We start from the raw sequence: 27,567 nt of genomic DNA, 5'->3' as shown, positions 1-27,567 counted from the left end.
TCCATTACATCTCATACTGGTGGTGGCTGTTCCACTCGCCCCCGTAGCATATAGCTCGTTATCTGTGGAGTCTGGGCTAAAAAAAACCCAGATATATTGGCACTCCCAGTGTCCCTGGCGGGGTTACTTGGTTTGTTTTTACCCCTATGACCAGAACTCAGCCCTCATCCCCTACTTCGAGTTGTTTCCCTGGGTATAGCGTAGAGACGCTATAATATAAGGGACGAACATATCTGATGTCCTAGAATATCAATCTGTCCTCACAGACACAGGCAGAATAACTAGCAGGGTCCAGAGCTGCAGGTTCTCATAAGTGTCCAGGCTCAGGCAGAGACTCCCAGCACAGTCAATGTGAAACCCAATTGTTTGAGGAGGGGAGAGGGAGCGGTCAGAACGAGCACCTGTCGGCTTAGGAGGGCTAGAAAGAGTGGTGTGAACAAGTACCTAGATTCAGGGTGAACACCCGACAAACGGATTAGGTATCACAGAACACACGCCTGCATAAAAAGACTTGCCACTCAGTGAGGAATAGTGATTTTATTGCACTAGGTGGTAGTAGGAGGTACACATGAACTTCATATACTTATTTTAAATGACTTTAATAAAAGTTAGGTTTTAATCTTTATTTTTGTTGCTGTGGGGATACCCCTTTCTGGTCTTGTATGAATTACTAGTAATCCCAGATCCTTGCTTAGAAGTCTGACGGTCAGGTCCCTGCAGATCAGGCTTGTGCTGTTCACTCGCTGTACATTTAGTAGCAGTGGTTATAGGTACTGCAGCATTGCCCCATTCAAGTCTATGGGGCACCACTTCAGTACCCTTAACTGACTCTACAAAAAATACAACTGATTTGTGCTTGCCATGCTTATAATGCCGGGATCTGCACTCTACAGGAAACAGCAGATCTGTGGGGGTTCCAAAAGTCAGACCCCTGCCGATCTAAAATGGATGGCCTATGTTAAGGATAGGTCATCAATTTTTAGAACATGGACATCCCCTTTAAGTTTTATATGTAATGCCAAACAAGGAGTGACTTGCCAACTTTTCAGTTGCTTAAACTATATTAATAAGGATGGTTTCACACACATTTTCATTGGAGGAAAAGTTTGTTTTCTGGCAGGTTTTTTTGTGCAAAGAATTTATATTTCTCCATCCTGCTGAATCTTACATACATTGTAGATGAAGTTGGATGAAGACATCAGTCCATCAAGTCCAGCCTATAACCCTACAATCCCCTACAGCAGGGGTCCTCAAACTACGGCCCGCCGGCACCGCCGTCAGGCGCGCATTTATAATGAAGCTCCTGGGGAGCTCGGGCCAGGCCATGTAGCGCGCTTCACTTTACTGATTGGAGGGCACCGCTCCAGATGTCTGCGCAATCTGCTCTGCCTCCGGTGTCAGCCTGTGTCCTCCTGTCACATCACATGTATGCGATGTAAGGAGGATACTGGTGATCTGCCTCCGGTATCCTCCTTACATCGCATACATGCGATGTGACAGGAGGACACAGGTGGACATCAGAGACAGAGCAGATCGCGTAGACATCTGGAGTGGTGCCCTCCAATCGGTAAAGTGAAGCACGCTGTCTCCATGGCCTGGCCCGATACAGTCAATTGTGCCTACGCCCCTCCGCGTCATTTCGTCAGTCAGGTCACCATAGCAACGTGTCCTGACCTGAGGCAGCCCAAATTACAGTGGGCAAAGCCACCTCACTGGTTTGGTTTAGTGCCTACTGACTTCCTGGATCCCAGACCGTATCTGTGTCCCCTGAAGTAAGCACTATAATATCTTACTGTAGGATAAATAACACCTCAGGGGGCATTCACACTTGTGTTTGGTGTGTGCATTCCGCCGGTCAGCTTTAACCCTTTCGCTGCCAAGCACGTAGCTATACGTGCTCCCAAGGTGGCACTGCAGTAGTGGACTACGTAGCTACTACGTCCTTGCTACTGAAGCCCATAACTCTGTCAAAAATTGGGTTATCTTGACAGTTTTGGTGTCATTTTAAAGCCAAGAATCTTGACTTTAGAAAGGCAAAACCATCTGATGACCTAGAGGTCACCAGTCGCTCCCAAAACTGTTAATATAGGCAGATTCTGCTCCCTGTTTTTTCTATAGAAATGTAGGGGAGGCACTATAAAAAGTAGTATAGTGAACTGAAAATGGCAGCGAGCACTGCGATTTTTAGCTTATATGAAAGCCAAGAGTCTGCCCTTTAGAATAAGCTAGCGATCAGCTGACCAGGGGGTCGCTGATCGCAGCTGGCAACTAAAAAAACCGCGGTACAGCTCCGTGATGCGACAGTAGAAGGGGAGGGGGAGTGCTCACATAAAGCTTTCCAGTGAGATGAAAATTGCAAGCAGCATTGCAATTTTCATCTCATTTGAAAGCTAGGAACATGGGCCACAAAATAAGCCAGCGATCAGCTGTCCAAAAGGTCGCTGATCGCAGCTATCACATAAAAAAGATGACGATATCGCTTCATCTGTCCCTCGATTGTCTGTACTGCTGAAGAACGGGCAGCGCTCGTACATACTAATACTGTGAGATGAATATTGTGAATAGTGTCACAATTTTAATATCATTTGGAAGCTGTGAAACATGGGCTATGAAATAAGCCAATGATCAGCTGTCCAAGGGGTTGCTGATCACAGTTGTCAACTAAAGAAGTCAGGGGTACCGCGCAGTGTCGGCACTATTGAAGGGGGTGAGAGAGAGCTCACATAAAGTGTTACAGGGAGATGAAACCTGCAAGTAGATTTGCAGTTTCCATCTCATCTGAAAGCTAGGAACATGGGCTATAAAATGAGATAAAATTGTGAATCTACTTGCAGTTTTAATCTAACTGTAACACTTTATGTGAGCTCTCTCTCACCCCCTTCAATAGTGCCGACACTGTGCGGTACTGCTGACTTCTTTAGTTGACAACTGTGATCAGCAACCCTTTGGACAGCTGATCACGTGCTTATTTTATAGCCCATGTTCATAGCTTCCAAATGATATTAACATTTTGACACAATGAGATTGTTGGGGACATTAAAGTGTCCTCATAAGAGTATGTTGCAAAGTTCCAAATTAGATAATTAATTAACAGGCCTAGATGGACTGCAGCCATTTACTTTAAGCCTGGAGAACTGATTAAAGACACAAGATGGTAGTGTATCAAAAGAGTTCTGATTTTATTATAAGAAAAAGGTAGTTTAAATACATTACAGACAAAGAGCTGGCTTGGCTATTCTAATTAGTATACCATGATTGGTCATAGAGATATAAGATAAGCCTGGCACATGACTATTGGCTGAGGCCTGATATGATCTGCATCTCATTACAACTTTCCACACTGGGATGGACTTTCCCATGAAACAAAGAAGGATTCAAAATACTTATGTGAGCTAACATCCCAGACTATGTCTATATGTATATATCATGGCAAAAGAGATAAGATGACATGTTCCATAGACCCTGTGTCTATACACTCTAAGTGACCTTCATATACCATAAAATATGACAGAGTGCCCAGATACCATAAGATTAATACTTTTGTTGGTTATGTGTCCATACATCATGTAAAGGAGATAAGAGATATACAAAGTCAGCTGCATCTTCTCAAAATGAGGCCCTTGAGAGATAATGATTAGCAACCTATGCATTAACGTTCATTATCACATTCCTTAAAGTCTAACAAAGGGCCTCCTTGACTTAAGGAGAAAAAACACATACTTATACAGTTTATATGTGAAAGAGTACAAGATGGCTGCCAAAATACAAAGATGGAGGACTTAACTCTAACAAGATTGATATCACAGTTGCACTGTATATGATCCCTGCAAGATCTCAGCACCATAGATAAGAGGGACAGAGGGAGCATACTGCTGCCTTTTTTTATCTGATAGCTGTGATCAGTGACTTTTTGGTCAGCTTATCACTGGATTATTTTATAGCCCATGTTCCTAGGTTTCAGATAAGCCAGTGATAAGCTGACCAAAAGGTCACTGATCACAGCTATCACATAAAAAAGATGGTGGCACTGCTATCTCTGTCCCTCTGTTATCTGTAGTGCTGAAAAATGGGCATTGTGCTACTGTGCTGAGATGTATTGTGACACTCACAATTTCCATCTCATTTGAAAGCTAAATGTCTGAGCTTCCGAGTAAGGTAACATCTAGTGACCAATAGGTCATCAGATCGTCATCATCAGATGTCTAAAGTGAGAAGCCCAAGAAGAAGTGTCACTAAGCACTTCCACCACATTCACTTACACTAATAGAATAAAATTTATACACGTACATACCCCTTTTTAAAATTCTTAGCACCTTACCCCATGTCCCTGATATACCGGCCCCACTCCCCTTCTATTATCCAAACCCCTATAACATATTTAAGTTAAGGGATTCTTCTTTAAATTTAAGCAATTATATACTGTTAAAAGTTAGTATTGCTTAGTGCACAAAGAACTCGGCTTTGACAGTTTTCTGTACATATAGTTCAAACTGTCAGTCTCAAACCTGAACTTTTGTGTAATTTTGGCAAAAAATCAACGTTTGATAAAACATTACATGAAGGTGGCTGTGAGTATAATAAGCTAGATGGTATTTTTATGATGGCCAGGGTGTCTGCTGTTTGGAAATATATAGTTTTTGGCGGTTTAGTCATTGTTTCTGGTGTGTGTGTGTGGCATGTTTTATCCCTGTCACTACTACTTTAAATTTTGAAGACAAAAAGCAGATTTTGGGTGTTTGTGATTTTTTGCAGTTTTGAGAACATAAATAGTGTCCGGGTGTATACACATGTGGTATGTATAAACTCCTCAAACCCTGGCCTTTTAGTTTTAGTAAGTATTAGATGAATATAGTTCAAACTGTCTCAGAGATTTAGTCTCAAAGCTGAACTTTTGTGTAATTTTTGCAAAAAATCAATGTTTGATAAAAAGTTGCATGAAGGTGGCTGTGAGTATAATAAGCTAGATGGTATTTTTATGATTGTCAGGGTGTCTGCTGTTTGGAAATATATAGGTTTATGGGGTTTAGTCATTGATTATAATGTCTATGGCATGTTTTATTCATGCTACTATTTTTTTCACATTTAAGGCCAAAATCAAGATTTTGAGGTGCACTTTTTTTAGGGTCTTAAAGGGAGTTTAGTCACATATATGTAGTATTGATGAATTAAAGGCAGACTTAGACTTTAGTATACTAAAGAAATTATGTCAGTATATCCCTGCATGTGCTAGAGTTTAGGTCAGAAATTTGGAATTTTGGATTTTTTTTAGAAATTTTTTTTTAACTCGTAAGATAGAACTGTTCAAGCTATATTCCCCTGGCTCCCTGCTTTCAGAAAATATATTGGTATGGGGGTCTTTGACAAACATTTAATTTAGAAATATGCGTTTTATTCAGATATGTCAAAACTGTGAAAATTGCTCTGGCTACTGGAGATGCAAAATTTCCAGAGACCCTTGGCAGTGAAAAGGTTAAAGGGATTCTGCCATTAAAAACTTTTTTTGTAGTTGACACTTAGGAATAGGCTTAAAGAGGACCTTTCATCAGATCGGGCACATGCAGTTTTAAATACTGCTGGAAAGCTGACAGTGCGCTGAATTCAGCGCACTATCGGCTTTCCCGATCTGTGCCCGGTGTAAAGCGCTATCGGTCCTGTTACCGTAGCGCTTTACAGTCAGAAGGGCATTTCTGACACTTAGCCAGGGACGCCCTTCTGCCCAGCAGCGCCTATCGCACTATACTGTGGAGCGGGGAGGAACGCCCCCTCCCTCTGCTCACACAGCTCGTCCATAGACGAGTGTTATCAGGAGAGGGAGGGGGGAGCTCCTCCCCGCTCACACAGTACAGCCCTTCTGACACTAAAGCGCTACGGTAAGGGTACCGATAGCGCTTTACCCGGGGCACAGATCGGGAAAGCCGATAGTGCGCTGAATTCAGCGCACTGTCAGCTTTCAAGCAGTATATAAAACTGCATGTGCCCGATCTGATGAAAGGTCCTCTTTAAGAAAGCCTCTTCTTCTCCTACCTTTAGATATCATCTTCGCCCCACCGTTCGGTTAAAATTCCGTTTTCCGTCGGTATGCAAATGAGTTAGCTCACAGCACTGGGGGCGTCCCCAACGCTGTGAGAGAACTCTCCAGCACCGCCTCTATCTTCTTCTGGAATGTCATCTTCATGCGTCTTCTTCCGGCGCAGGCAGTGAAAATTGTAGGCCTCGAGGGACAGTGAACTGGCCCACAGTTTAAAAAGTTTGAGGACCCCTGCCCTATAGTGTTGATCCAGGGGATGGCTAAAAAATTAGATTCCCCCCCGTAGACGTCTTTTCTCTGCACTGAATAACACCAAGTTTGTTCATCTTATTCTGGCTTTGACACAATACGAAACTTGATCAAACAAACTAAACAAACGTGTATGAAACTACCCTCAACTGAGACTATATTTTGGTAAGAAGACAAGTAACAGTAAGTTTGGATATCGTTTGAGGAGCTGGTTGTTTGGTTTCACCATAGCTCCCAACCATCCCAAATTCAGTGGGATAGTCCTGGATCCCACCAGTTTGGTAGGAGGCATGCGTCCCCTGGACACAGATGAGTTGAATACAGTGGGGAAGCAGAAGCTGTTTGCATACAGCTCCTTCTTTACCTCTCTGCCCCTTGTGTGCTACAACCCCAGGAGCTGTAATTGCGATGTCATGACATCACTCACATGGCACCTGCAACTCCCTGAAGCGTCTGGGAGCAGAGACCTCAGACAGAGCAGCAGAGGAGCAAGGAGAGGTAAGTATCAGTGTTTTTTTTTAGTTACACTTTAGCAGGTGAAGAGGGACTTTAAACTAGGGCGAGGTGCATATAAAGGGAGATATTAAACTGGGGTGGGGGGAGATAGAGGGGTATTAAAGTAGTTTGTAGTTATATAGCTTGTGTAGTTTTGTTTTCTTTCCCGGTAGTTTAGCCACCATGGGGTATCTGGCAGTGCCTTGTTCTCACCTCCCAAAAGAGAACACATTACACTGAATCAGCCACTGCACCCAGAGAAAAGCTGGAGAGATTGGAGAATTTGGCACGATGGCTTTCAACCAATTTCCTATCTCCATTAAAAACCAATGCATTCTCCACAAGGCCAAGTGTGCATATTCATGATGAGATCGGAAGGGATAGCAGTCACGTGAACAACAAGCAAGTGTTTGCTCGACAGCTGTTGAAGGTGCATGGCACCTTAAAGGTCTCTGTCTCGTCGTCTTAATGTGACCATTGTTATTGTATCCATTACTAATCTGTTCTCTTTAGCAACAACCTTTAATGCTGCAATTCTGCCTTTGTGAGGTTTTCATTGCTTTCATCCACAACATATTCTTCTACACCTACGTTCCAAATTACATGGTTCACACATTTACAATTTAGGCATTTGGAAATTATTTATAACCTAGATGACGCTTCTAATTTTTTTGCTTCTAGATGTTGCAGACATATCAGGGTTAAAAACTTGTTTTGTTGCTGAAAGCAAAGTATGGCTGATCATAATCACTTGTTGTGTTAATGTAATCCACCCTTGCATGAAATATGTTCTAATACTCAGTAACTGTTCTGTGCACGCCATGCCCAAAGCAGCGAATGATCTCGCCTTCTAATATCTGCTGTTCTGCCTGCAAGAGTTGTTTGTTTTAATGTATGATTCATGTTATTAAATGTATCTTGTCTATTGTTAACAATGTTCTAGTCAATCATTGTCGTGTATGTAGATCATATATTAAAGAGGGCCTTTCATGTCCTCAGGCAGATGCGGTTTTATATACCGCTAGAAAGCTGACAGTGCGCTGAATTCAGCTGTCATCTTTCTCGTTATGTGCCCCGGGCAAGAGATATCGGTGCAATTACGGATAGCTCTTCACTGTCAGAAGGGCGTTCCTGACAGTCTAGCTGGGAACATCCCAACTGACAGTACAGTCATGGCCAAAAGTTTTGAGAATGACACAAATATTAATTTTTACAAAGTCTACTACTTCAGTTTTTCTAATGGCAATTTGCATATACTCCAGAATGTTATAAAGAGTGATCAGCTTAACAGCAATTACTTGCAAAGTCAATATTTGCCTAGAAAATGAACTTTATCTCCCAAGACACATTTCAACATCATTGCAGCCCTGCCTTAAAAGGACCAGCTAACATCGTTTCAGTGATTGCTCCATTAACACAGGTGTGGGTGTTGATGAGGACAGGGCTGGAGATCAAGCTGTCATGATTAAGTAAGAATGACACCACTGGACACTTTAAAAAGAGGCTGGTGCTTGGCATGATTGTTTCTCTTCTGTTAACCATGGTTATCTCTAAAGAAACACTTGCAGTCATCATTGCACTGCACTCAAATGGCCTAACAGAGAAGAGTATCGCAGCTAGAAAGATTGCACCTCAGTCAACAATCTATCACATCATCAAGAACTTCAAGGAGAGAGGTTCCATTGTTGGCAAAAAGGCTCCAGGGCGCCCAAGAAAGACTAGCAAGCGCCAGGACCATCTCTTAAAAGTGTTTCAGCTGCGGGATTGTGCTACCAGCAGTGCAGAGCTTGCTCAGGAATGGCAGGAAGGTAGGTGTGAGTGCATCTGCACACACTGTGAGGCGGAGACTCTTAGAGCAAGGCCTGGTCTCAAGGAGGGCAGCAAAGAAGCCACTTCTCTCCAGAAAAAACATCAGGGACAGACTGATATTCTGCAAAAGGTACAGGGAGTGGACTGTTGAGGACTGGGGTAAAGTCATTTTCTCTTATGAATCCCCTTTTTGATTGTTTGGGACATCTGGAAAATAGCTTATTCGGAGAAGACGAGGTGAGCGCTACCACCAGTCTTGTCTCATGCCAACTGTAAAGCATCCTGAAACCATTCATGTGTGGGGTTGCTTCTCAGCCAAGGGAATCGGCTCTCTCACAGTCTTGCCTAAAAACACAGCCATGAATAAAGAATGGTACCAGAATGTCCTCCAAGATCAACTTCTCCCAACCGTCCAAGAGCAGCTTGGCGATCAACAATGCCTTTTCCAGCATGATGGAGCATCTTGCCATAAAGCAAAGGTGATAACTAAATGGCTCAGGGAAAAAAACATAGAGATTTTGGGTCCATGGCCTGGAAACTCCCCAGATCTTAATCCCATTGAGAACTTGTGGTCAATCATCAAGAGACTGGTGGACAAATGAAAGGTTCTCTTTAAAGGGGCTGGCTCAAGTTTAATAATGATCCCCTATCGACAGTGCTTCACTTTCCCCTGCAGTCCCAGAGTGAATAGAGCAGCAACGCATCTACATGACCTGTCTTTTTTTCAATCATGGGATAACATGACTCCCATTTGGCTGATCGGTGTCAGATGAAGTATTCCCTACTACAGGGGTCAGCAACTTTTTATACATTATATGACAATTTAAAAAAAAAAAGTCAGAGGTGCATTCAGTGTGCCATGTATTATCTATAAGGATTGTGACCCCTACATAAAACTTATATAATGCTCTCCATTCATCAGCTCACAGCCCAGACACTAAGATGCTATGTGACATGATTACATCTTATTGCTACCTCCCCTCCAACTGTGTCTACATGGTCCATGGGAGAGATGAACTACCTGGAGCAGAAATGTTTTAGGGAAACCTGTGCTCAGAAATATGCCTGAAGTGCCGACCCTAACACAGGTGTCGGAGGTTGCTAAACTCTGTCCTACTAGATGGAGGACAATTTTTATACCTGAGCCACCCCTTTAAGTACTTCAGAACCATTTAGAAGAGGATTTCATGAGCTTTTTATTTGGTAAGGGAAGAGAGTTTATGGAGATGGAAAATGTCAGAGGAATGCCGATATGAGAAATTGTGAATGTAGCATCCTGAAAGTTGCTCATTAAATGGGGAATACATTAGCCAGATCACTGTCCAGTAAGACAGAGTCTCCTTAAAGGGGTTGTCCCATCTCAAGGATCCTATCTATACTGCTAGCTTATGTGGATTTAAGACTTTTCCTAAACACATTTCTTAAGCAAAACTGCTTTGTTTGGCTGCTATCTGAGATTACTCACTTCATTCTTTTCACTGCATTTCCATAACCACAGACCTGGGGATGATTTTATCTCTCTGCCTAGGGCAAGTGACGTAGCTCCCTGCTCTCAGGAAGGGAGGGGGAGCTGAGTGCTCAGTGCTTGTATTTCTGAGCTGTTTATCTCCCCCACTTCCAGTTATCAGGTCTACTAATTGAATTTTGCTGATAAGGGCTGAGACGGGCTGAGACAGGGAGTCTGTTACTTCTGTATGCAAAAACAGACCTAATACTGAGTTTATTGCTGACTCTTGGTCCTGTAGCATGTAAATCTCATCACCTATCAAATCCAGCTCTGCTACATCAGCCTCATATTGTGCATCTTCCAGTGATACTGTGTTAATTTCTTTACAACCATCCCTCATTACTGACTGCAAACATGTACTGCTATGAAGAGAGCTATCAGAGCAAGTGAAACCCCACCCACCAATTCACCGAGAAAACCAGGAAGTGAACAGAGCACACAGCCTGCAAGTTGGTGAACAGGCGAGGTGGGAAAACCCCTTTAATATACCATCTCCTTCCCCAAACATATTCAACTTCCATCGCTGTGTTACAGACCACATTACAGTGATAAACATCAAATCTTTAAGTATGTCAAATTTGTAGATTTGGGGAAAACAACATTGAAGCCTTATGCAAATGTTCAGTTGGCGTACTGGAGGCGGGCCTTCATCCCTGGGAGCCCTGCTCTTCCTGCTCAAGTATGTCATATCACTCTCACTGCAAGGGGTGGTGCACACGCACTCACTCTCACATATTCCTATTCTTACGTGGATTTCTGGTTTTGTTTTTCATCTATATTGGTTCCAATGTTTCTTGGCGTTATGCCCTTTATTTTTTCGTTACGTGACTTATTTTTTGTTATGTGGTATACAATTAAGTTTTTTTTTCCTTTTGCCATTTATCTCTGTGTAAGGCTGGTCTCACGCGACCGTATTGAATGTACACTAGTTGCTGATCGGCAACATAGACTCCGCAGACGTCCGTGTCCTGCCGCACTCGCCAATAGAGTTCTAAGGGTGAGTCCGTGCAGTGCCGCAATTCACGGCCATTACAGACATGTTGTATAAATTGCGGACCATGGTTGCAGCCCGACCACACCACAAATAAAATATCCGGTGGTGTAAGGGGCCGCATTGAGTATAATGTGTCCGCAATTGAAAACCCTCAATTGCGCACCATTTGCGGACTTAAAATACAGCCGTGTAAGACCAGTGTTAGGTATACGCTGCCTTTAGACATCTGTTAGATTATTTTATACTTAGTCAAAAAGTTGATCCATAGATGCGATAAGATACCATTTTGGGATGTCTTGACTCCCGTGCTGTTTATGATATATTCTTTTTATACATTTAATTTTTTGCTCAAATCCTTGAGAAACTGAAGTTGGATATCATTCTGAAGTTTCATATTCACAAAAATGTTTCTTTTATATCCTATTATTATCGTCTTACAATAAACAGAAGCAATTTTCTCTTATTCAGCACTACAAATTGTGTTTTATCTCATGTCAACAGCAAAGATAAGGGAAAGGGGAAAAAAAATCACATTTCTGCAAATTATATATGTGCTGGAGTCAGCAACACAGTCATTATTCTTTTCTTATTGTGCATCATTGGGGAATACAATACAGTTCCTGTGGTACTTTCTTAAGCCTCTTATCATACATACAGATTTGGAGTATATAAAGGAAAGGAAAACTGTTGTTTAACACCCTTTATAGTGTTTAACTTTACCTAAAATTGCGTAACTTTATAAATGTAGTTACATTCATTCATGGGGATTAAATAATGACCTGTTAGTAGGATAGATCAGCAATTTGAAATTGATGGGGGTCCGACACCTGGCCCACACGCTGATCAGCTGTTCTGACAGCTCTGTACAGTATACAGTGGCCGACTGCACTATTAAAGCTCAGGTCAGCAGAGAACATCAGATCGGTGCAGCTTATTCTACAAATATGAACTGATAGATGGGGGAGCATCAGGTGGTTATAGAAGACACAAAACATCTTAAGTTGCAGAATTTTTAACAAGAAAATCCAAAATACAATGTGCTCTGAAGATGTAACCTATCACTTCTGAGAGTCGAGTGCAGCTTTGTACCAAGAGGTCGTACCAGCTTTAGAAGTTATCCCCTATTGATAGGGTAGGGAATAACTCCACCATTGTCCAGTGTCTGAGCCCAATTGTGAGAACGGGGTTGGGTTCCCCTGCTCTGATGGAGTGGTGGGCCGAGTGCTGCTCCATTCATCTAGGGGAGTGCCCTAGAGTCTGCTGCAGTCGTTGATCATTGTTTTAGTTAGCTTTTACTCATCTCCTCCAATGCCAGCATTAAGTCTCCAGAAACATTAACTCAGAGTTTTCAACCCAAATAAATACATTTTAGAAATAAACAATTTATATATTATGAACTAATACATTATTATTATTACTATATACACAGAAAAAGTAGCAATATTACAAAATGTTGTCTGTAAAAATGACTTGTAGGTAATGTTTGCAGTTCGGAGGCGAAGTTCACACTACCACATAATACAAATGTGAACATGACCTAAAGCTATGGCTGTTACAAAATCATCAGTTTGTTTCCTACATGAAACAGCTAGGGTATAACGTTTCAAGGTGGCAAATGTACTATTAAATCTGCTGAAAAACATTTCTCCTTGAAGAGATTGGTTAGAACATATCCCATTATATACAAAACTGTCATACTTAAAAGGGGGGATGCATTGAACAACAGATTGCAATATTATTATGCATAATAAAAAAAAAAAAAAAAAAAAGAAACATGGATGAGAGTAGAGATGAGCAAGTATATTCGATCTAATACCTCAGCCGCATAGCTCCCGGCGCCAGGGAAGGTGGGAGGGGCTGTAAAAATTTGATGCCCCGGAAGTGTTTTTGCATCAGGAGCTATGCGGCGAAGGTATTCCATCGAATACACTCGCTCATCTCTAGATGAGAGTTAACCTGAAACGTCTGCAATTGGTTAAACTTCTGCTTCGTGATGTTTTTCCAGTGACATTTCATTGGTCTTTTGTAATAAGATATACTGCAGAAGTTTGGGTTTACTTCGCTGTATCTATGTGTGTGTTAGTGTGTGTATATATATATATATATATATATATATATATATATATATATATATATATATCAGCTAGTGTGTACACAGCAGATTGACAGTGATGTCTTCTAATCTCACCCTTTTTTGTTGCTTTAGATGGTGTTCATACTCTGACGTGTGCGCTGATGCTGTTAAACACTGACTTACATGGGCATGTAAGTAAACATTTTGTAAACCTGATTAAAATTTTAAATATTTTAAATTGTGTTATAATAAGAGGTCAAGTTGTACAATGTTTTCACAGTTACCAAAAAAAAAAAAAGTTTTCATCATTGTCATTCACAAAAACATCAACTTGGTGGTTTTCCCTTAAGCAACAAACAATATAGGCATAGATCATGGAATGGCAATCCTTCGTTACCTGTGTAACTGGAGCAGTAGTATGCATTTTAAAGCCCATCAAATACTGATGACCATCATCAGACTTGGAGTTCCAAAACAAAAGGCCTTTTATTTTTTTTTCTATGACTCAGGTTCATTTATAACATAAAGGAGACAGTCATGCAGGTGTACAGACAACATGGCCATTTAGAGCCCATAAATCTGATCCAAAAAGCCACACAACACAAGCTCTGCCCACTAGATGGCACTAGAATGCATATAAAGAAAAGTGCCAAAAAGGAAAAAAAAATAAAAATTATATATTGTAGGGAACCGCTCAGGTAGGTGCTTGGTAGCAGTGCAGGAAACAGGGCACAGAGACTGGGTTACACTCAAGTTCAGCATTTATTTTACTTGTGGTGCATAAACTACCTTTGCAAAGGCATAAGCAAACAAAACAAAAGCCTTCTCGGCTGAGAACTAACTACAACAGAAAATGTTCCCTGACTATGTAGGAGCCTGGCTGCCAGACTCTCGCTCTGGATACATCAAACGGTGGCACGGTACCTAGTCTGTAGGTTCAGTTCACACAGGAACTCTCAGATCTGTCAGTGTGGTGCCATATCAGGCCTTAATTTCACAACTGACCTCTCTGGTGTGGGTCTTGGCATACACCCTTCAGCTGCCTGGCTGGAACATACCGGTCCTCGCAGACCACACCCTTCACTTTCTCACAATATATAAAATACAATCTGATTATATACATACCTACATATTCCTTTGAAAACTGAAGCTCCTAAATTGTATTCAAAACACATGCGATATGCTTAGTAAGTTTGCATCTGCAGTAGTTCTTAGATGGCTATTATTAAAGATGTTTTCTGGGATTTTGATATTGATGACCCATCCTTAGGATAGGACATTAATATCAGCTTGGTTGACATGCCAGTTGTCAGAACCAATCATCTGCTGGCATCAGAACTAAACAGTGGACTGAACCTGAAGCACGTGGCTCTGTCTACTGTGTAGTGGCCAAACCTGGTTACTGCAGATCAATTCCCATGCAAATGAATGGGAGCGAACTGCAATAATTGGCTTGGCCACTTAATGTCTGACTGAGCTCTGATTCTAGCTCTGTTGTCTGTATTCGTTCCAGTGCTGACAGAAGCTATAAACAGCTGTTTGTGGGACGGGGTGCCAGACCCCACTGACCTGATATTAATGACATATCCTAAGGGTAGGTCATCAATATCTTGATCCTGGAAAACCCCTTTTATTTTTAGGAGAAACATTGTATATCAATAAAATACACCAGACTACTAGACTACACTATCCATGTGGGGACTGATAGTGTTAATGGATATACATGGATAGTGGATAAGTTGGTCTTGTGTGCAAACACCTTAATAGAAAATCTCTCCAAATACCTTTACCTTGTTTCATGTATTACACAACAACATTTACATTTACTCTGACTTGAAAATAACTTTTATTTCCGGAAATAGTGACTGATTTGTCATAGATGTAACACATATTTATCTAACTGCTAGATGCTTCCAAGGTAATAAAGGGGAGGGATGGATTAGAGTACAATGACCCGCCATCATGCTTAAGATGTTCAGTTTGGGGAAAAAGACTTCTTAGGAGTAACCTAATTGCAATGTAAGATATCTCAACAGACAGTACAGAGATCTCCAAGGTCTGTAACTATAACAAGGGGATACCTTTGACATAAGGAGGGAAAATGTTTTTTTCATAGATAGGGCTTCTTTACAGTAACTGGATAGTTAAGGCTACGGGACTCACTGCCACAGGATGATGTGATGGCCAATAACTTGTACAGGACTGGATGGCTTTCTTGAATGTAAAAATATCAGCACGAGATGTTGATTCAGCGATGTATCTTACTTGCCATATGTAGAGCTGGGAAGGAACTTTTCTCCCTAATATTGGCCTATCAGTGTTTTTTTTTTTTTTTTTTTACCAATTCTCTGAATCAACATGATAGGTTTTCTAGTTGGAAATGACGATCGTGTCTTTATCCATCCTATGTTACATATGGTGTTTCTTTTTGATGAGTTCTCTAAAAGCCTATGTAACTGAATGAGGTATGTCCGGGCAATGGAGGTGAGAACATGCTTTCTAAGGAGTTCCCACCGCAAGGATTATAATTTAGCCATGGTACTCACCTGTATTAGTTTCCCTGTGTTTAGTGGTGAGATGGAGGAGAAGGCTTTTGGCATGCACTGGTTTAAGACAAGTGGAGTCCGAAAGCGGATACATATAATGGTTCTTTGGTGCCCAAAAAGTACTGGTAGCAAGTAAGACAAACATGGTCTATACCTGGCCTGATTTTATAGACCTCTGCTTGGGATCCTGTAGAAGCTTTTCCCTCATAACAGGCGAGGGGGGGAAGCTTTGCCTCCTCTTTTCTATCCAACTTCTTTTTCTCCTGAATGAAGATTGGTCCCTATTTATTATAATGCCCCGTTCTTGTGCTCACAGCCATCACACTCTCTCCCTGCCAGTAAAGCTGGTGTAGCATTACCTTCAATCTCTACCTTGCCTGGAGCTTCCACTGACTGTGGTCACTCTAATTGGGACTGCAGAGGGTACATGAAGATCTGGGGTACATCAGATCCTCACAAGATCTGACACGGAGTGCTTTTAGAATGCTTTGAGAACTCTCATAAACAGTGGATGAATTCTTTCACATCTTAGGTTTGGAGTACACATAATAAGCTATCCCAACCCTATCCTAAGGCATCGGACCTCATGGACAATAAATTGATGGACTTATGTAACAAACTGGAAACCCAAGAGCAGCATATAAAACAACAGAATTACCTCCGTGATGATGCTGAGAACAGGAGTGGGTGCAATATTAGAATCAGAGGGTTCCCTGAAGCCCCCAGAGCAGCTGATCTCATCTCAACACTGCAAAGCATTTTCAGCATGATCTTGCCAATGAGGAACTGCGGATTGATTGTGCACATACCCCTGATGCCATTTTCAGATTATGGCAAAAGATAGGAATATGGAATGCATATAATTTAATAGGACATAGCTTAATAGTTTGTTGTATTTCTTATACAGTGTGAAGAGGTAAACTGTTTTCTGTTATGTTTCCATGTGATTTCTTCTTTGTAACCTTAGTGGTGGTATAGCAGTCCCCAGGTCTGGTAATATCTCTGTGTGAATGTTCTATTCCTGCCTCTTATTCCTTTCTTTCCTCATTAGGCTGGCCACCTAACGCTCTATTTTTCTACTATTTCTTGTCTTACCATCTGGGAACAATATACTAACACTAAGGAACTGTTCACATTACCATGGATTTATAAAGTGGGTTTTTTTTGTATATTTACCTGCAGTAGTGGAGTTGCACTGGGTGTGTCTGCCCTGATCTTATAAGAGTCAAGTCTGCAGCAACTCCAGGGTTTTATAGGGAAAACTGCAGAGTATTATGGGAAATGTCTAAGGTATAAAATGATTCCAATTCCCAGAAAGCTGGGTATGTGTGTGTTGGTGAAGTTCACATGAAGGATAGTTTGTGATACTACAGCAGCCTGAGGTACAAGGTGTTTGTTGTATACATTATGGAGATTTTCTGAAGAATTATTTTTTTGGTTAAAACTGGACATCCTGAAATAAACTCCTTGGATTCTTTTCATCAATCAAGGTCCGATTGTTTTTTTGAAAAATCCCATGCTTCACATACAGCAGTTCTGGAGGCCATGTAAGACCGGAGATTCTGTATGCATGGTGGTTAACCTTTCATATGGAGTTATGGTAAATAACATAACCTACTAGACCCTTTATCCTGTAAGACTTACTGACCACTTTGGATCTGTGTGCCCTATCCCTGCCAGACTAGCATCCAATTCCAGCTGATTTCTTTACTCCACTGTGGACAGATCAGTGTATCCTTTAATGGTGGCCTTCATCGGCCGTGTTCCTCCATTTAGAATGCTATAAATATTATAATGACTTATAGCCATTCAGTTCTAAAATTCTGGGAGCCTAAGGTTATTATATTTTGCATTATATCCCTGGACTAAATGTTGTGACCCAAGATTGGGACAAATAATGATTGATTGATTGATTGATTTAGTTTAGCCTCACTAATCCCTCCTCAGTCTTTGAGAATGCACTGTATAGCAAGCAATTATGTAGTCTAGGCGTTATACAGTCATACACACCTCTCACGCCTAGACAACCACATCTCCGAGGTTAACTTGCATTGTTGCCCCAAGAGATTACCTTCTTATTTTACAAGGTGTAGGTCTCACAAGATTCATGTGAGAAAAGTTCATAAACTTAGATCAGTCTTTTCTTGCAGCCAAGATTCTCAAGAATATGTAGAAATAATACATCAAGTTTCTTTACTGGTTTTGGTGCATGATCGTAGTAAAAATGGAAATACTGGAAAACCAATAAACCCCAATTTCTGTATGATCTTACCTCATCCATGAAGCAGCTGTTTTATTGTTCCTGCTTAACTGGTCACACAGTTGAAGGACGAAACTTTGGGTGGAAATGGAGCTCTCACCACTGGATATGCTTATAGCACCTCCTATCAATATTGCATAGCCTTCCAGTATGGGATTCAGGCTTCCTAACCACTTTGTTCCAGAACCTGACTTTTCTACGCAGGGGTTCAACTCTTGTTTTGGATAGGTCCTCAACTCCGCTCCTTCAGCACATAATAGTGAATGGGAGCCTACATTAGTCTGCAAGCAAGTGAGAGCTGTCATGGCTGGAATTGGGGCAGTTGCTTTTGTTCATTCACAACACTTTCTATGACTAGCACTTATGTGGCTACCCCTACTCTGTTTGAGCCTTTGTTTTTTCTTTTGACTACACTGCCAAGACCCCTTCCTACAAGATGTTAACTCCTCTTAAAATGCAGCAACTCGGAGGAGCTCTAGCAGTGAGCTTCTGTCTCCATCATGGGGAAATCAAACAGAGAACGCTCACTAGACCAGCCGAGCACACCAAAAGTTCATAAACAGGGCGACATGCAGAAATTTCTGCGTAAAAAAACCCTTACCCCGCCGAGGAGTATCCGTAAGATGGCGCCGGAAGAGAGGACGGAGCGGGAATATGCCGACGACTCGGAGGAAGACGGGTCCCACGAACCACAAGGTACAGATGCCGAAGTTATTCATATGTCAAAGTCCTTTCTCCAAAAAGCCTTAGCGAAAGCTGTAGCTGAAATCAAAATGGAAATTCAGTCAGTGGGCCAAAGAGTACAGGTACTGGAAGAAAACTATGACACAGTTAGGGCTCACTCTGATGCAGTATCAGACCAACTTCAGAGACACAAGGACATGATTGATAAATCTTTATTGTTGGTTGAAGACCAAGAAAATCGATCCAGGCGTAAAAACATTAGAATCAAGGGCCTGCCTGAATCTGTACAACATGATGACCTCCCTAAAATGGCGGCCGCCATCTTTTCAGAACTCCTGGGACAGGACAGAGCGGAAAGGGTTGTTATTGAGAGAATACACAGAGCCTTAAGAGCTAAACCCAGACAAAGTGAACCACCTAGAGATATTATATGTGGTTTGCTGTCTTATGTGGACACTGCAGCTATCCTAACAGCGGCCAGAGCTAAAGAGCAGATTTTCTATGAAGAAGCTCAAATCTCCATTTATCAAGACGTTGCCCCCTCCATATTGGCAAAACGCAGATTGATGAAACCGCTATTGGAAATATTACGCCATCGAAACATTCAATATGCGTGGTTATACCCATTTGGTTTAGCAATTTTACAAGGTGGTAAAAGAATAACCATTCACTCTCCAGAGGATTTACCAGCCGTTTGGGAGATGCTGGACATTGATCCAATACCAATTAATTCCTGGCTACCCACAGCCGACATTGAACCGGTCCCGGATCTCCCTACTTTCTCAAGATGGGCTAACGGAGGAAGAAATAGGTCCCCAAAGGCTCGAAGGGCCTTATCCAAGCTGCGACAAGCTACATCTTGAACTGTATCTCATCTGGACAGGTCCAGTCTTTTTTTTTTTTCCTCTATCCTTTGTTACGCTGCAGGTTTGCATATATTGCCAAGTATTTCACAGGTATATAACCAGCAGCATTGTTTGTCCTATTGTTTTCTGAATCAAAACCATTACTATGGTTTTCTATTAACCTATTACATATATATCCTCATGGTTTAATCTTGTACGGTTATATATTGTTCTCTGTTTGTGCCCATAGGGCAAAGTTAGTTTCTCTAGCTATTTTTTACTTTTTACTAAATACAAATTGCCACTATTGTGGGGAATATGAGTGGTCACAACACCGATCAGGACACATACTCCTTCCCCTAACTTGGTTCACCCTTCTCTGTTTTACTGTAAGTGTTGATCCCGGAGAAGGCCCCGGGAGTCCACGGCTTGGAATAGTAGTCCGGGTCTTAGTACGCCTGTGGGGAGTCCCTAGAGATCAAAACCCTTTATTCCATTTACCTTTTCCCTCCCCCCCCCCATCCCTCCCCTCCTTTCCAACCATTCCCCCCCCCAATTCTTCCCTTCCCGTAACTATTTGTTAATAGCAACAGTTCTTGCTTTTTCACCTGGAAACAAGTCAGAAGGTACACTGGTGGTAACACAAAACCCCACGACATAGCGACATGTCACAACAATCGAAAGCGGGCCATCCTCCACCAAGCCTCACGGTCACCTCCTTTAATGTTAAAGGCCTTCATTCCCCCAACAAACGACACTGGGTAATGAACTTAAGCAAAAAACTGGCCTCTGATATTTTAATGCTTCAAGAAACGCATTTTGCTCAAAATAAAATTCCTAAGCCTCCCAAATCCAACTATTCACAGTGGTTCTACTCAAATAGTCTCTCCTCAAACTCTAAAGGGGTAGCAATTGCAATAAAAAACTCATGCCCATTCACCTTAAGCAGTCTCCTTTCGGATTCCGAGGGTAGATATCTATTTTTGAAAGGCTACCTAGCGACCAGGAAAATAACACTAGCCACGGTATACGCCCCGAACAAACTTCAGGTACAGTGGCTAATAGACACATTGCACACCTTGTCCTCCTTTGCTGAAGGAGACATCATTCTCTGCGGGGACCTCAATATTGCACTGAACCCACTCATGGACACGTCTTTAGGAAAGTCAGCCATATCGCAGAAAAGCTTAAGCCGCCTCCACACTGTCTTACATGATATGCACCTATCAGATTCGTGGAGAATCTTTAACCCTTCTATGAAGGATTACTCCTTCTTTTCCTCCCCTCATAATTCACATCAGAGACTAGACTATGTATTATTCTCATCCACCATGATCCCACAAATTGCTAAATCTACCATAGGCTGCATTAGTATCTCCGACCACGCGCCAGTCTCAACCACATTCCTAATCACTGAATTACCGTCAAAACAGTGGACATGGAGACTCAATGAGTCCTTATTAGATGATCCGATCACTGTTCAAAAAACAGCAGATGCATTGACCTCCTTTTTTGAAATTAATGGTAATTCTGACACCCCCCCTCCCCTGTTATGGGAATCCCACAAATGTTTCATTCGTGGGGTCTTTATTGCTAAAGCAATAGCGCTAAAGAGAAAGAGGCAAAAAGAAACTGACTCCTTGTTGGCTCAAATTTCTGCTCTAGAAAGAGTCCATAAACAACAAACACTAAGAAGTATTCAAGCTGACTTGCTCAAACTGCGGGAAAAACTCAAGCAGCTTCTTAACAATGCTGCAATTAAAAGTTTACTCTACTCCAAAATGCGTTTCTACGCTCACGGGGACAAAGGGGGGCGGGTCATGTCCGCCATGATCAAAAAAGAAAGAACCAAATCCCATATAGCAGCAATAAAGAACTCCAATGGAGATCTGAAAAGGGATACAAATGACATATCAGCAGCCTTCCATGACTATTACTCAGCACTCTACAACTTAAACTCGTGTTTAAACGATGCAGAAGAACTAGATAAAGACAAAATGATCTCAAATTTCTTAAACTCAATTTCACTGCCCAAAATTTCCCTAGCGGATCAAGAAGCTCTCATGACACCAGTAACGGAAAATGAGATCTTACAAGTGTTGAACTCATTCCCCCTAGGAAAAACCCCCGGTCCTGATGGGTTACCCCTTCTATATTACAAAAAATTTTCACTACAACTTCTTCCTCACCTAACCAAATTATGCAACTCCCTTATGCAAGGTCACCAGCTGAAAAAACAAACCCAGGAAGCTCACATAGTTCTTTTGGCAAAGGAGGGAAAAGATCCGACTGATTGTGCCAGCTATAGGCCAATTTCGTTGTTAAACCTAGATTTGAAAATCTGGGCGAAGCTTCTGGCCAGAAGAATGAGTGACCTTCTCCCTGACATTCTGTGCGACGAACAGTCCGGCTTCGTAAAACATAGAGAAGGTAAAGACAATACGATCCGGTTACTCCACACTGTCAATAGCAAAAAAGAACAAGATCCCGTTGGTCTTATTAAGCGTAGACGCCGAAAAGGCGTTTGACAGGGTCTCGTGGCATTTTATGGAAGCTACACTTTTGGCTTTTGGCTTTCCCGAGACCTTTGTCAAAGCCATTTTCACATTGTATAATCAGCCACATGCTAGACTCCGTATCAATGGTTCATTATCAGAATATTTTAATATTTCCAACGGCACTCGCCAAGGTTGCCCTCTGTCACCCTCCCTCTTCGTTCTCACCCTTGAAACTTTGCTACAAGCAATTAGACAGGATGACAAAATAAAGGGTTTCCATTTGGGAAAGGCAACATTACAAGCTGTCGCCTTCGCAGATGACATATTATTTTGCATATCTAACCCTGAATTAGGTCTTCCAGAGCTAACCCACTCCCTTCACTCATACGGCCAGATTTCTAATTATAAAATAAATATTTCAAAATCGGAGATTTTAAATGTCTCAATACCCAAACAGGAAGCTGAAAAGCTGTCGAAATCGTCCCCATTCAAATGGAAATCGGATGTTATTAAATATTTAGGCATTCAACTCCCCGCTGACCCCAATAATGTGTACAAGCACAATCACCTCCCCTTAATAAAAACCATAAAAAAGCTTCTGGAAGATTATGATCTACCAATGATTTCGTGGTTAGGTAGACGTAACTTATTGCAAACCTACATCGTACCAAGAATTCTATACATTATGAAAATGCTACCGGTCCCCATCCCTAAGGAATTCTTTACTCAAATTCGCAGACTTTTTTCCAAATTCTTATGGAAACACAAATCCCCCAGAATCTCCTACTCTTTTTTATCCAAATCTAAAAAAGAGGGGGGAATTGCCGTACCTGATATGCACATGTACTATAGGGCAGTGCAACTATCCCGTTGGATGTCTTACACATTCCCTCTAAAGTGTCCGTCTCTACAATTCCTAGAAGAGACAAATCATGGCCCAAATATGTTGAAATACCTTTGGCTATCTGATAAGAAAGATATAACTCGCCTAGACCTAGACCCCCTTTTGAAAGGCGCAGCTGAAACATGGTTTCTATATCAAAACAAATTGATCAACTCATACTCCCCTTTAATCCCTGCCAACCTCTCCCCACACTTAGCATATCCTGGTTCACGCCCACCCCCTGACTGGTGGTTGAGATTGCGCAAGCTCAAAATTAAGGATTTACTTACGGGAGGACGACCAATCTCGCAAGAGGCCTTACAAGACAAACTAGCAGTAAAAGGCATAACATTCTTAGATTATGCTAATTTTCGCCAGGTGATCTCAGATATCTCTTCCAAAATGGAATTCCAACGACAATTGACCCCCTTTGAGAAACATCTAGCATCTAACTCTACTTCTTCTAGGAAAATCTCCACGTGTAAAGCTTTTCTCACCCAAGCTGACCACTTATCAAAGCCCACTTATTTACGATCATGGGAAACAGAGCTTAACACAATATTTTCAAACAAAGACACAGAATTTATCCTGTCTCTTTCGCATGGATTCTCTACTTGCACGAGATTGCAAGAATTGCACTTTAAGACATTGTCTAGATGGTATAGAACCCCATCATGGGCTCTACAAAGGAAGCTTGCTACTACAGATGAGTGTTGGAGATGCAAAAAATCACCTGGCACAATGTTGCACATATGGTGGGAATGTGAGCACATTCAGAAATTCTGGACAGAGGTTTCAGACCAGATTACACTCATAGTGGGGAAGAGACCCTACGATGATCCGGGAGCAATTTTATTGGCCCAGCCCTCAGATCTTTACTACCCATCCAAAAAAAATCTTACAACTTTGCTATTAGAAGTAGCTAAATCTTTGATTCCATTGTATTGGCTACAATCGTCCCCACCTTCTATCCAAAAATGGAAAGAAAAAGTATATCAAATCGCTAGATTTGAGGAGCTGATTAGCTGGAAAGAAAGAACTCATGATGCCTATGTTAAGCTCTGGAACCCATGGTGGAAATATTGTGATCAATAGTCATTTTACGCTTCCTAAATGTCTACTTTTACTAGTTACCCACCACACTTCCTGTTTCTTTATTTTCACCCATATTCACTCATTCATCCTTTTTCCACCCACCCCTCCCCCCAGATATCAAACACTGTTATTACTTGTTTTCCTACATCATCTGGTAGTTGGGGGATAATCCAAGTTCTATGAATCTCAACAATTTTCATACTGTAATATTTATGCTTTATTTATGCCTTATTATGCCTGTCTCGGGCTATGCCTAGCCCAATGTTTATTTCTGTTGTTATGCTACATTGGTGAACCCTTCATTGTAAAATCTGTTAAAATTTCAATAAAATAAGAATAAAAAAAAAAAAAAAAAAAAAATGCAGCAACTCAGACCAACCTTCTTCACTAACTGTGACATGGAGCTGAATGTGACATTTTCCTTGAAAGAGATTTTTATGATTGTTTTTTTTTCTCACATGTACTATCTTTGTGCAGATAAACCAAAAGAATTAAAAGGTTTCTCTAGGACTAGGTGTTGTTCTATCTGACGGATGTTCTTCGTGTGTATACTCAGAATCCACTCTATAGAATATTCCCCAGTAGCATTGCTGTCTATCCTCCCTGGCTCTCTGACACAGGAGAAGAAAGGGGCATTGAAAAAACTCTTCATTGCCACAAGGATGGTTATCCCTAGGCACTGGAAATAGGTCACAGTCCCCCCATGTGAGTGGGGCACTGAATTGTGATATATTATGAGAATGAAGGAGTTGGTAGCAGTGGTAGATGATGCGCATAGAAGCATTACACAAGATGGTAAAAACCCTTATCCATGAATTTGCTTTGGTACATTTGCTTTGTTGATTTGAGATTACTGGACCAACCTTTCCTCTGTCCTAGGCCCTCCTGGTCCCACTCAAAGACATCAGATGAGAAGAACCACCACCAATTCCCCCAATTTCCAATTTATCCATTTTTTCTTCTTTCTTATTCTTATTCCTTTCTTCTGCTATCTAGCCTGTATATCTTCTGATTTAGACCAATGTATTAATACAAGGGTATACATAACTATCAAATCTAAGGCAAACCTAAATACATCTTCTGGTGTGGATCTTGTATCGTACAGCTTTTAGGGAAGAATATGCAAATATGTTTCCCAGGATGTAAATAGGGAAACACTGCCTCTGTATGCTGCCCTCTAAGGGAATCTCCCTTGAACATCATGCCCGACTTTCCAGCAAGCCTTTATTGCAATGATGCAGGATTTTTGCCAAGTCAGTATCATCCCAACTGTGGACAGCACCATTTCGATCTGATTGAATCTCATCAGCACAGCCTAGGGAGAACTGACTTGGCAGAGGTGAGACCAGATTATGGGGATATTGTCACTCCCGCATCATTGTAATAAAGGCTTAATGGAAAGTCGGGCATGATGTTTAAGGGAGCTTCCCATAGAGGGCAGCATACAGAGGCAGTGTTTCCCTATTTACATCCTGGGAAAAATATTTGCATATTCTTCCCACAATCCCCCACAGTGGAGCGAAATGGGCTTTGTAAGACTCCACACACCTACATGGTGGTCTCTCCCTAAGGAGTGACAATATCCCCATACAGCTTTTAGGCATGGTGTTCTGGCCCTGCTCTCTGTTGAGCTTTCCAGTACCTCTTGGATTTATCAACCCCAGTCAGCAAAAATCTCTAAAATTGCAGTGTATGGTGTGATGCCTATTCTAGTACAACCCTTTTAAGTTGAGCCTTTGTGCTTATGACATTTGTAAATGTCCATATTAATTTACCCTGTGACTACTATCTGCTTTTACTTCTCTACTGCAGTCTTTGCGGACCATAGATGATAAATGTTGTATGTGTTTTAACCCCTGTAACTATAATCTATGACTTTACTCTTTCTACATTTCCTCCTAACTAATAATTTGCATCAAAAATTACTAAATTATTATTTATTAAAATAGTACATTTTTACATAAAAATCGTCTGTGTGTTTCTTGAAAAATTCCTAACTATAATGTTTCATCACCTGATATTTTATTGCTACAATTGAATTTGCCTGAAAAGGGCGGTGGTCTATATAATGCACACTAGTTCCAAATGTTCAAAATATAGTAAGAGTTTAAAACATGTAGAAATTATAGCAATAAAAAAATCTGCTACGGTGACTGAAAACCAGTTCCATTCACCTAAGGGTTCAGCAACAAGTTTGGCACTTGAATAACATCATTCTTTAGATATATTGCCTCGAGATGAAACAATAACCACATAAATAGTGCAAAATGGCTCCTGCTATCATGTATCAGCATTGTCCAACATCTTCGATGATAATCCTCATCTGAAGAGGATTATAGCAAGAGGATTATTCTGCACTGGCATTGGTTGTTTAGAACCCATAGATTCTGCAGTATGAGCCTAAATGCCATTAGTATCTTAAGTAGAATTACTATCTTAATAGCAGATGATCTTAAGGTCGTCTTTATATTCATTAACCTATAGTTTGATATATAAACCAGTTTACTCTAACATAATCAATCTTGTACTTTTCATTGTTTTATCAGAAAAAAACTGTTTTCTTAAAATGGTATCCAGAAGACTAATATCCAGCTCAGTTAAAGGGGCTCTATCAGCAAAAATATGATATATGAGCCCCACATATGCGTGAATAGCCTTTAAAAAGGCTATTCAGGCACCGCTAATCTTATTTTAACACACACACAAACACCCCCCACCCCCCGTTTTAAAATAAAACCCTAAAAATATATATATAAATTATACTTATCGTGCACGGTGGGCGGTGATGCACGATCAGACGTCCTTTTCTGGCACGTCTTCCTCTTCTTTCTTTCAGCGACGCCCTCCGGTCCTGGCTCTTCCCCGGCTTTATCGTCGTCTTCTTCTGGTGGTTCAAATCCAATTGGTTCAAATCCAGCACATGCGCAGTAGCGCTCCCTCCGGAGCTACTGTGCACGCTCCGGCGCCCTTTTTTTCAATGGCAGTACGCACGCGCCGGATTTGAACCAATCGGATTCGAACTATGAAGCTGGGGAAGAGCCAGGACCGGAGGGCGTTGCCGAAAGAAGAGGAAAGCGTCTCAGAAGATGACGTCAGATCGTGCATCACCGCCCACCGTGCACGATAAGTATAATTTACATATATGTTTTTAGGGTTTTATTTTAAAACGAGTTGGGGGGTTTAAAGAACATTAGCAGTGGGGGGCTCATACAGCATAATTTTGCTGATAGAGCCCCTTTAAAGTAGGCTTTCAGCAATATGTTTATTCATTTTGCTATGTTAGCCTCCTCAAGGCTGTTGGAATAAAAGCAAACGTCAGACTTTGTTCATAAATTCTTGTAACATATTAAGCCACAAAAGGCTTAGATCCGTAAGGAAATGCCATACTTTTTCATCCAGCTTTTTCAGTTAAAAAAAAAAAAAAAGTAAAATATGGGCATCCGACAGACCCCATTACAGTCAATGGAGTCCCTCATTCTCAGTTCATGTCCATCATATATCAGGGTTATTTTTCGGTTCTTCTCATCCTCTGATGGTTCAGATGAATGATAAGCCCAGATGTGAATGTAGTGTAAAACACCATTAAAAATCAATTTCAAG

At 41.3% G+C, this 27,567-nt stretch overlaps 1 protein-coding gene across 2 annotated transcripts in view; it reads left to right on the top strand.

Annotated features, from left to right (window-relative positions):
• PSD (pleckstrin and Sec7 domain containing) overlaps positions 1 to 27,567 on the top strand; it is a 232,949-nt gene that overhangs the window by 100,615 nt on the left and 104,767 nt on the right. For both annotated transcript variants that reach the window (XM_075258168.1, XM_075258167.1), the window contains exon 9: positions 13,289 to 13,347. In XM_075258168.1, coding sequence (XP_075114269.1) covers positions 13,289 to 13,347 — 59 coding nt within the window. The remainder of the gene's footprint in view (positions 1 to 13,288; positions 13,348 to 27,567) is intronic.

This window comes from Leptodactylus fuscus, chromosome 10 (assembly GCF_031893055.1).
Source record: "Leptodactylus fuscus isolate aLepFus1 chromosome 10, aLepFus1.hap2, whole genome shotgun sequence".
NCBI lineage: Eukaryota > Metazoa > Chordata > Amphibia > Anura > Leptodactylidae > Leptodactylus > Leptodactylus fuscus.
The sequence above is the reverse complement of the archived record's forward strand: the minus strand, read 5'-3'. Positions and strand labels throughout refer to the sequence as shown.